This window comes from Engraulis encrasicolus, chromosome 5 (genome assembly GCF_034702125.1).
Source record: "Engraulis encrasicolus isolate BLACKSEA-1 chromosome 5, IST_EnEncr_1.0, whole genome shotgun sequence".
NCBI lineage: Eukaryota > Metazoa > Chordata > Actinopteri > Clupeiformes > Engraulidae > Engraulis > Engraulis encrasicolus.
The window spans coordinates 32,420,060-32,431,052 of NC_085861.1; the positions used below are offsets into that span (position 1 = coordinate 32,420,060).

General features: G+C 44.5%; 1 protein-coding gene across 1 annotated transcript; it reads left to right on the top strand.

Moving 5' to 3' along the window:
* Positions 1 to 497: 497 nt before the first annotated feature.
* wnt4b (wingless-type MMTV integration site family, member 4b) lies at positions 498 to 8,902 on the top strand. Its single transcript, XM_063198142.1, has 8 exons — positions 498 to 797; positions 1,735 to 1,888; positions 3,386 to 3,470; positions 4,031 to 4,162; positions 4,780 to 4,922; positions 5,834 to 5,974; positions 6,679 to 6,841; positions 7,460 to 8,902. Exons 1-8 carry the CDS (start codon positions 553 to 555, stop codon positions 7,627 to 7,629), a joined length of 1,233 nt encoding a protein of 410 aa, XP_063054212.1. The 5' UTR covers positions 498 to 552; the 3' UTR covers positions 7,630 to 8,902.
* Positions 8,903 to 10,993: the final 2,091 nt, after the last annotated feature.

A 10,993-nucleotide genomic window follows, 5' to 3' on the forward strand; every position in this document is an offset into this window, starting at 1 on the left:
AATGTAATAACCAGCGCTGTAAATAGATAAAACAGCGCCCTCTTTTGTTCAAATATTGACTGGTCAGTAATTTCCTGTACAGTAGTCAAGTGGATCCAAGGCCAGGTGGTCTTAGCTTAATTTAGTTCCTAAAGCGCACGCTGACGCTGACCTATATTAGGTCGCGTGAGGACGGGAAAGAGAGGGACCTCAAAACTCATATTAAAAAGCGGGCAGCTGCGAATGTTTATACCTAATGTCAGTTACAAGCAAGTCGTTAATTGCTGTCTGACTACAAAGGGAATACATTGCCCTATGACATTATTATATAATATTATATAATTACTACTGTCTTGGAATTCATGTGCCTAATTGCTGTCAGCTGTATTCTGTATCAATGCCTCATTAACACTCACCACAAGTGGAAATTTAGTTGAGGAAAATTTTTTAGGCTGAAATATCTCCCAATATACAGTATTATATTCAATTAGTATGTCTATTAAAGAGAAGATGTACAGGTCGGTTATGGTGAGGCCTTGCAGCTGTGCTGTGGCTTTGATGCTGTGAAGTTTCATGTCTTTTTTGACCTATCTGCTCTCTACTTCCAGATATGAGGGGACTATCCCCCGGCTTCTGTCACAGGTAAGGCAGAACAAAACAGCAGGCAGGCAGGACACAAAGACCACCACAGACAAACCCCACCGACAGACAAGACAGACAGACAGTCTGATGCCAACTGCCTCCACTGTGAATCTCACAGGACCACTCCTCCTGCTGTTGCTATGGGCAACTCACCACGCCATGGCAACCAACTGGCTGTAAGCTTGGCGTGCCTGAGAGAGTTTGTTATGCTATAACTTGTAAAAGATGGTGACATCTTTCTTCGCCCTGGGCCCTCTTTCTCCCCTTGCTTTTCATGCTCCCTTTGTTCCCTTTGTGTCTCCTCCAACACCCTACAACCCCCCCCCCCCCTTTTTGGTCCCCCCATCTCCACCCCACCACCCAACCCGCTTTTCTTTCTTTCTTGTCGTTTACTCCCTTCCTGCTCTTTCCCTTCTACGCGTTTTTCGCCCGTTCTCTTTCTAACAAACCCACCTCGCCCATGCATCCCTCAGCAACCGGCCACCAGCGCTTGCTATTTTCAGCTGTCTAATAAAACATGTCTTCCTCGCGCTTTCACCCCTAGTTAACCTCTTCCTCCTCTTTCTCGCTGTTTTCCTTCCCTCTCTTTCAATCTCCATCCGTCTCGCCCCTTTTGTCTTCCTGCGCTCCCCTTTTCAATGGAGACACACACTCATGCGGTGTTACGGTCACTGTCCTTATAAACCCCTGTTTCTCTCACTCTTCCTCCTCCCTGCCTGCCTGTAAACGCCCCGTTCTCTCTGTCCTCCTCCCCGCTCTCTCCAATGTCCTCTGTGCTCTCTTCCATGTCCTCTCTACTCACCTCTCTCTACTCTCCTCTCTGCTCTCTCCTCTCTGATCTTTCCCTTCCTCTTCTCTCATCTCTATGCTCCCCTCTGATCTCACCTCCCTGCTCTCTCTCCGTGCTCCTCTCTCTTTTCTGCTCGCTTCTTGGTTCTTTCCTATCTTCCCTCTGCTCTCTCCTACCTGGTCTCTCTCTCTCTCTTCTGTCCTATCTCCTCTCTGACCTCCCTCTATCCTCTTCTCTACTGTCTCATATCGAATCTCTCCTCTGCTCTCTCTACCCTCCACTCATGTCTTCTCCCCTCTCCTCTCCCCTCCCCTCCCCTGCAGGTCGCTGGCACGGTTGGCGCGCTCGCGGCCCGTGTCGGGTTCGGGCCCGTGTGGGCGTTTGCGGGGCCTGTCGCCAGGGCAGGTGGGGGTGTGTCGCGCCAGGGGGGAGGTGATGGAGTCAGTGCGCAGGGCGGCTGAGATGGTGATCGAGGAGGTGAGAGTGCCGTCCTGTCCTCTCCTCTCCACTCCTATCCTGTCCTGTCCTGTGTGGACATCCATGATTACACTGTTAACCTGTTCCTCCATCCATTCCCCATCCCTATAGTTCCTCTTCTGAAATCTGCTTTGGATAAAAGTATTTGCTAGATGCAGATGTAATGTAATGTTATGCAATTTAAAGGTGCACTGTGTACTGTAATATTTTTAGTAGTGTATTTCCAGAATTCATGCTGCCCATTCACAAATGTTACCTTTTTCATGAATACTTACCACCACCGTCAAATTCTATGTATTCATTATGACTGGGAAAATTGCACTTTTCATACATGAAAAGGGGGATCTGCTCCATTGTCCACCATTTTGAACATCCAGAAATAAACATTTTTAGCTGCAAAACGTACTGTTCTTACTGTACTTTGCTTACTAGTAAATAATTAGTTCATTATTTAGGAAATATTAATGAAAACATCAAATGTGGCAGTAGACCGCACCATTTCAATTAACAGCATAGTTACAATACCTGCTCTACCACCTTACAGAGTGCACATTTAAAATGCTGCCACGCCATGCCAAAAGAATTTGCACTACACAATCTTTTTTTTTTTTTTGCATTCTTCCTGTATGCATTGCCTGTGCATAAATAGGCTACAGTATTACAAACAATTTCTTTTCTCTTTGTTACATTCCATCAGCAATGGGACAGTCTACTGTATCGCATGCAATTGTCATGTAGGTTAACTATAGTGACAATGCAGGAAAAGCTGTAGGATGCGATAGACATCCTTCATCCGCCAAGGTCTGGGCTGAGCAGTTAAGGAAGGTCGTCTCACTAAAGAATGATTAAGATCTAACCTTTGACCTCAAGGCCCTAAAAAACAGATATGGGGTCACTGCCCCACGTTCTCATGGGCCCTTGTGCAAACAGCACTTATTCAACAAGTGTCTACACTGACGTAAGCTTAGCGGTCACAAACTAGAAGCTGCAGCATTCCTTCGTCTTCACACGCTTCCTCTCAGATCAGTGTCTTTGCATGTCGTTATTGCTGAATGTCTGTGTCATAACGAGCTTTTTTTTTCAGTGTGTCCAATGGAAAACACCTCTAAATGAACTACTCCTGTGCTCAGAGAATTATATACATATAAAACGGCGATAAAACAGCAAACTTTTCTTTTTCTTTTGTGCATTAGGCATTGTTGCTTTAAACACTGCAGTTGTTTTCTTATAGATATCAGGGCTAGGTTTATAACGCTAAAAAGAACCTCTCTCTCCATTGGCCATAGAAAAATAGTTAACATAAATTCTAAATATAAATATTATGATAATATTGCCACAGCAATTGTGCAAGTCATAAGTGGTTAGATACTTGGGGTCTATCCCTGTCTCCTTTAGCAAAATCATTCCTCAACTGTAAACCGTCTGTGTGGTTCTGCATGTTCTCTGCCTCATGTTCTCTGTTGTGTCTTCTCTGCCCTGCTCGGTTCTATTCCTTAGTGCCAGCATCAGTTCCGGAACCGTCGATGGAACTGTTCCACTACCCCGCGTGGGGTCAATATCTTCGGTCGGGTGATGAATCAAGGTGCGCCACCACAGACATTACTCACAATAGTTCTGAGAATACTGACAACTGCAATAACTCACATTTCTCAACCTTCACCAATCACATGTGTCAACTAGTCAAGAGTACTGTCACTTGACTGTGGCAAAAAGCTCATGATTCTAACAAGAGACATAGCAGAGACGGCTGTGTAATAACAATATAATAACTGTAGGTTTGCTACCAACCTCAAATCAGCCAAGATGTTGGACAGGGATTGTGTTTATTGTGTTTATTTTTAGATGTGAACAATATTTCATAAAGCATTAGACCTTTGGACAAGAACAAAGCACTTTATACATAAGCTGTTCTACAATATGGCCTTGTTTCTTCACAAAGTTTACAGTATACTTTTGTTTTGTCGAGCAGCCAGAAAGTCTATTGAATTTTTGAAGAGTCTGATTCATCCAGTTCTATTTGAACATATATGAGGCCAGATGCAGTACTAGGCTACCGTACCTCCATGTGTCCAGCATCACCTGAGAAAGTGCACTCACTCCCACTCCTCACTCCACTCTGCTCTGCTCTCGTTTTCTTGTCAGGCACGCGAGAGGCAGCCTTCGTCCACGCCCTGGCCTCAGCTGCTCTGGCAGTTGCAGTGACGCGGGGCTGCAGTCGGGGGGAGCTGGAGAGGTGCGGCTGCGACCGGAAAGTCAGAGGGGTGAGCCCGGAGGGTGAGTCAAAGGGGACAGTGGCTCAGGGAGAGAGGGGGCCCGAAATTGGGTCCTCATTACATTGTATGTATTGGGCTGAGGGGCCCCTTTCAGGCCAGGCCCATGACTTTGTCCTGGGCCTGGCCAAAGCTGTCAGCGGCCCTGTGTGCGTGTGTGTGTGTGTGTGTGTGTGTGTGTGTGTGTGTGTGTGTGTGTGTGTGTGTGTGTGTGTGTGTGTGTGTCTCTCTGCACCTGGGCCCCAGACCAAAGCCAACAGAGCAAGATGAATACATCAACACAGGAGCTCTTGTTGCTTGATGCGCATTTGAACTTGCCGTCCTACATGTCTGAAGAGTCGCATTCATCCATGTCATTGGCAGTAAAGAAAACACAATGTTAACTCTGTGTGTTGAATTAACCTGCATTTTTGTTGTGTATTATATATTAGTTTAAAGTGTCCAAGTGCTTCCAACTTAACTGATTTGAATACAACACCATACATCAATATCCGTGTGTGTGTGTGTGTGTGTGTGTGTGTGTGTGTGTGTGTGTGTGTGTGTGTGTGTGTGTGTGTGTGTGTGTGTGTGTGTGTGTGTGTGTGTGTGTGTGTGTGTGTGTGTGTGTGTGTGTCGTCCTAGGCTTCCAGTGGTCAGGGTGTTCAGATAACCTGTCGTACGGTGTGGCCTTCTCCCAGACATTTGTGGACGAACCGGAGCGTGCCAAGGGCCTGTCATCCGGGCGACCGCTCATGAATATCCATAACAACGAGGCAGGCCGGAAGGTGGGTGGCTTGGTGGGTGGGAGGGTGTTCGGTGACCACGCTCTGACCGTGACCAAAGACAAAAACATGACACTGTGGCACACACCTCAAAAGAGCAACTCCACGCTTGACAGTTTATCAGCCACCATGAGAGTGATAAAAGGATGTTATAAGCATAACATCCCATTATAATTACATGACTTATTTAACGATTTGACAATGGTATAAAATATGATGCATTCTATTCTACAAAGTACATTCAACATATGAAGAGTTTGGTTGCAAAATGACTTAAACGCCATTTTTGACTTTTGCGTTTTATTTTTGGAAATGACTGTTCAGAAGTCCTTTCATCCGAGTGTAAATTCTTGCCATTCAAATATTTTGAAAACATGCTTTCTAAACTTATCTAAAATTACATTTGAAATGCAATACTCTACACAAAAATGTCCCAACATGTTCCAAAATGGACAAGTCATTTTGCTACGAAGTTTACAACACAACACAATGAGTACAATCCATAAGGTAAATGAACGTATCCATACTACACTAGCTATCTGTAGATACAGTAATAGACATAAATACACCTACAATAACATGCTGTAAACAGAATACTTGGTAACATTTTATAATAATGGATGCATAAAAAGCATTATAAAGACTTAAATAATAACTATAAGTAAATAAGTAAATCTGATGAACATCAACACATTTTTTGTAAATGAGTGGGAAATGTGTTAATACTTTATATTTATAAAACATTTACAATGTTTTGTAAATTAATGTAAAAAAAGGGCCTACTCTGTTAAAAGGTTTGTAAAATCTTGAACAAATTATTCCAAATATATTCCAGATATCTGCCCATTAATTTTCCTCCTCCGCCACCACCACTTCCCCGTCCCCCTCTGTTGCCCTGTGCTTCCCTTCCCCAGGCCATCCTTCATAACATGCAGGTGGAGTGTAAGTGTCATGGCGTGTCGGGCTCCTGCGAGCTCAGAACGTGCTGGAAGGTCATGCCTCCGTTCCGCCGCGTGGGAGCCGTGTTGAAGGAGCGCTTCGACGGCGCCACCGAGGTGAATACCGTGGCCAAACCAAAACAAATAAACAGACAAACGGACACGCTGATGAGTGGCTTACTGGAGATACTGCAGCACATGACATTAAACAAAAGGAGCCAGCTGAATTCCTGAGCTGGCGGGTATTTCAAGAACGTGGTTAAATGATAAGCCTGGCTTAGTAAACCTACAGTAGGCCAACAAGAAGTGGTAGGCGGCCTAAACCAAATAATATATAGGCTGCATTTTGAAGAAAATAACGGCTCTGGGCTAATCTATGAGAGGAGTTACCACTACCTCAAGGTTAACTTTAGCTGATTTACTTCTGAGCTAGCTTCTTGAAATAGGCCTACCCACCTGCCTATTCAGTGCATTGGCTAACTACACATCATAGGCAACAACACAGTAGGCCTACCAACAACACCAAGTCGTCCGTGTAACACCAAGTGCACCTCATCCTACTGTGTACAAAACTACATAACGTTAATGCAGTGGTGTAGTCTACGTAGAACGCAGGTATACACAGTATACCCACTTCAAAATTTCAGGGATTTCAGTATACCCACCTAAAATTGATTGATCCATTATTTAGAATAGCATAAATATATACAGTATACCCACCTAAAAAAGTAGACTACACCACTGCGTTAATTTACATATTTTGATGTATTTCATAAAGTTCAGGTAAACACTGAGGAAGGTTCTCTATTTGTGTGCCTCAGGTACGACTGTCGCGCGTGGGTTCCAGAACGGTGCTGCTGCCCAAGGACCCCCAGGTGAAGCCCCCTGCGGCCCGGGACCTGCTCTACCTGGCCTCCTCACCTGACTTCTGCCGTCTGGACCCTGACAACGGCATCCCAGGCACAGCCGGCCGCCGCTGCAATGGTAAGCAAGCACACATGCATGAACTCTGTCCAGATCAGCATGGACACAGAACTATACACGTTATGGACATGTGTGACTACAGAGCGTGTGTTTTGATATAGTAGGAAATGACACAATGACACTGGGGGAGAAGGCTTTGTTTCCAGGGATGTTTGTAGTCATATATTCGGATTTGACCCAGAATACCTAGCAGTGAAGTCAACAGCAGGGGCTGGAGGGGTGAGGTTGTCCTGGGACCAGGCAGAGGTTGGTTCCTCATTGCATTTTAATGTACAGTACTTTTGCTACTGTATTTTAGTGGGAGGCCCCTTTCAAATGACTTTGTCCAGGGCCCGGTCAAAGATGTGAGCTTGAGTGTGTTCCTTTGTGCTGATGGCGGTGTCCATGGTAACAGACCGACCCCCCCCTGGAAAACTGAACATGGTGTCAGGGCCCTGGACAAAGTCGCCTGAAAGGTCCCCCTTACTCAATACATACAATGTAATGAGGAACAAATTATGCCCCCCCCTCCTCTCTCCCTGGGCCCAGGACAACTGTTCCCTTTATCCCCTCCTGTCTGCACCCCTGATGGTGTTCTTCTGACGTATAGTTAACAGGTCATCTTCTGGCTCTCTGCAGGCACATCCCGGCTGGCCCCAGACGGTTGTGAGCTGCTGTGTTGCGGACCCGGCTTCCGCTCGGGCCGGGCCGAGGTGGTGCAGCGCTGCTCCTGCAAGTTCTCCTGGTGCTGCTCGGTCCGCTGCCAGCAGTGCAAGAACACCGTGCTCATTCACACCTGCAAAGAGTAGCCCACTGTCCCACTTTCGAGATGGATCCTCCTTGCCCCCATGAATGAAGAAGAACCAGGAATTGAACACTCTGAAATTTGCAGCATCAAACTAAATCTAAAAGCATAAAAGTGTGTGTGTGTGTGAGCGTGTGCGTGTGCGTGAGTGCGCATTATGGGTGCTGTATAATAAGGAACTGAAAGCATAATATCGATAGAGTCGGTAGAATGTTCTAGAACATTATGTCCAATTCCTTCCACTGTGATGTTTTTCAGAAGGTCTAGACAGTCTAGAATTCTGCTGAGCTGAGCGAACATTAAATGTGTACCAGGAAGTCTTTACTCATTGCAAAACACCCATAAGTTGCCAGCAGTTAGGATGGCAGCAAATGTTCAGTGTGTGGATTGATTCAAAAGATTGTGTAGTAAGACGTGTACAACTCGTAATTGGTGCAAGTGTAAAAAAAATACTGAATCTCTGAGGGGAAAAATGGTTTGGACTGTTGCCTTATAAGACACACATATGAGACTGTGTACTCTTGTGTCACTTCTTTTTTTTGTTTTTTTTTCTTACTTCCTCTTGACACAAATGTGCACATCCCTGTATATACTGAAGGTGTAGGCCGGCTGAACCACTGTTGCTCAAACAACATGACCAAAACTGCTAACCAAAAAACAAAGCAATACATAAATTAAAAAAAAAAACTCTGGTGCTCATCGCAGAGGTCCAGCACACCCCAGCACAAACATATTAATGTATACTGACAAAGCTGCTATGGCTGAGACATACGTACTAAGAATAAAAAAGCGAGGGGATTTTTTGTTGTCCTTGATGGGCTTCTGTAGAGGGAATATTACATTATAGGCTATAGTGTTCATTATACAGTATGCATTTAGTGTCTGCTTACCGCTCTCTTCTATTTATTTGCATCTGTTGCCTTTTTGTGCAATTGGCCTTGCTTGAAATCGCCTGGCTGTCGAGGAGCTGGCTTTAAGCACTGCATTCTGGACTTGTAATATTAGTGACATTTTGGAACAGTAGAAAAAAAAAGTGTTGAGTGTGTGCACATAACAAAAAAAAAACAATTACTATGGATGCTGGATCCAGGTGAATGACTGAGCATATGAAAAACAGTACGACATGGATGAATGGCATAGTGGCACAGTGATGTTCAACCCAAGCCCAGAATTCATTGTTTAAAGCAAGGATAGGTAACTGTTTTCAGCATACCTTGTCCATATGTGGCTAAGCACGATTCTGGGTCTCCCACACAACCACCTGTGTTCTGTGCAGTATCCATTAGGGTGCATCAGATGCCCCCTATGAAAAGATATTGCCTTGGCCCTGTAGTAAAAATGTTCTACACCCAGTAGAAACACACTGTGTAAAATATTTTGAAATTTGGATGAAGTCTACCGGGGCCACCAGCCCCATGAAAATACAAAATAATGGTGATAGTCAGAATCTTGGAATAGAAATGGACATTTTGCTGCATAAAGCTACCCAATAAAAAACATATTGTCTCAGCTCTGTGATAAAAATGTTCTATGCACAGTAAAATCACTCTGTGTAAAATATGTTGAAATTTAGATGAATTCTACCGGGTCCACCAGGCCCATGAAAATACAAAATAATGGTGATGGTGATGGGCAACCTGGATTCCAAAGCTGAAGTCCAGTGCCACATATTCCAAATGACATACCTAGTTTTACCTTTCCAGTTAGGGCAATTGGACAGGTAAAACCAGGTAATTTGAAATCTGTGGCACTGGATTGTAGCTTTTGAATCTAGGTTTGCCATTGTCTTAAAACAGAGGTGGACAAACCGCGTGACACATTTGCCCCAGCCAATATAATGAACCAGCTGAGCATAATTACCACTTAAGCCAGGTTGATGAGGTAATTAGTGAGATCACCTGTATTAGGAGCACAAACAGAAGGAATATCTAAGCAGGTTGTGTATTCAGTCGATCCACTTTCACAGACTTCAGTCTCAGGAAACTGCTATATTTAGGCAAATTTGCTTTCGCAACACAATATCAATTCCTTGCTGCCTTGGACCACTGCTAGTATCAAGCAAGAGATTGCAAAGCTGCATGACTGTTATATTTGTGTGTTTCACCTGTGGGCCTACAATTCATGGAGGAACATCTGTACTAAAGCTGTGAATGTTCCTTGGAATGCCTAGGCTACAAAGCAGTCAATACAACTGTATTGAAGAGTGCCATTACTTCTTTATCCCATCGCCTGTGGTAGTATTTCACTTTACTCCATCAGATGAGTACCATAACTTACCTGAGAGGCCCTTGGCAATGGACTCTGGACCTGGTGATACCCATGACATACCTAGAAGCCACTTAAGTACAGGTTTTGGGAAGCCACTCTTTCCAACATCACATACAGTTGTATTGTATGTACTCTATTGAACTACTGCAGGGATTTCTTAAAAAAAAAAACACAGGTCATTCCAAGGAGCATTCACAGCTTTAGTACAGATGCTCCACCAGGTATTAACAGCTACCTGTACAATCCTGTAGGCCCACAGGTGAAGCACACAAAAGTCATACAACTTCGCAATCTCTTGCTTGATACTGGCAGTGGGTCAGCTGGTTCATTATATTGGCTATATTTGGAATATGTGGCACTGGACTTTGGAATCCAGGTTGCCCATCACTATCACCATTGTTTTGTATTTTCATGGGCCTGGTGGACCCAGTAGAATTAATCTAAATTTCAATACATTTTCCACAGAGTGATTTTACCGTGCATTTTTTTAATCACACAGCTGAGACAATATGCAGCAAAATGTCCATTTCTATTCAGGGCTGGACTGGGCGATAAATAGGGCCCGGGCACTTTTGGATTTAAGGGGGCCCCCTCATTATTATTAGTGCCGGAGAACTGACTCACCGGTGGGCCCTGCACCCTCATGGGCCCCTATTTTCAGTAATGTAAAAAAAAAAAAAATGGGGGCCCACGAGGGTGCGGGGCTCACCGGGAAATGCCCGCCATGCCAGATGGCCAGTACAGCCCTGTTTCTATCCAAGATTTTGACTATCACCATTATTTTCTATTTTCATGGGGCTGGTGGCCCCGGTAGACTTCATCCAAATTTCAAAATATTTTACACAGTGTGTTTTTACTGGGTGTAGAACATTTTTACTATAGGGCCAAGGCAATATCTTTTCATAGGGGGCATCTGATGCACCCTAGTATCCATGGTACAATAAAAGCTGTTCGCTACTCTGTTGATAGTCTACCATCATATACTGTACTTAAACACACACACACACGGGCACGCACACCTTCCTGTCCAAATGAAGTCAGTAAACTCACCTCACACTCTTGCAGTCTACAGTCTGACCGTGCTGTTCAACAAAAAAATA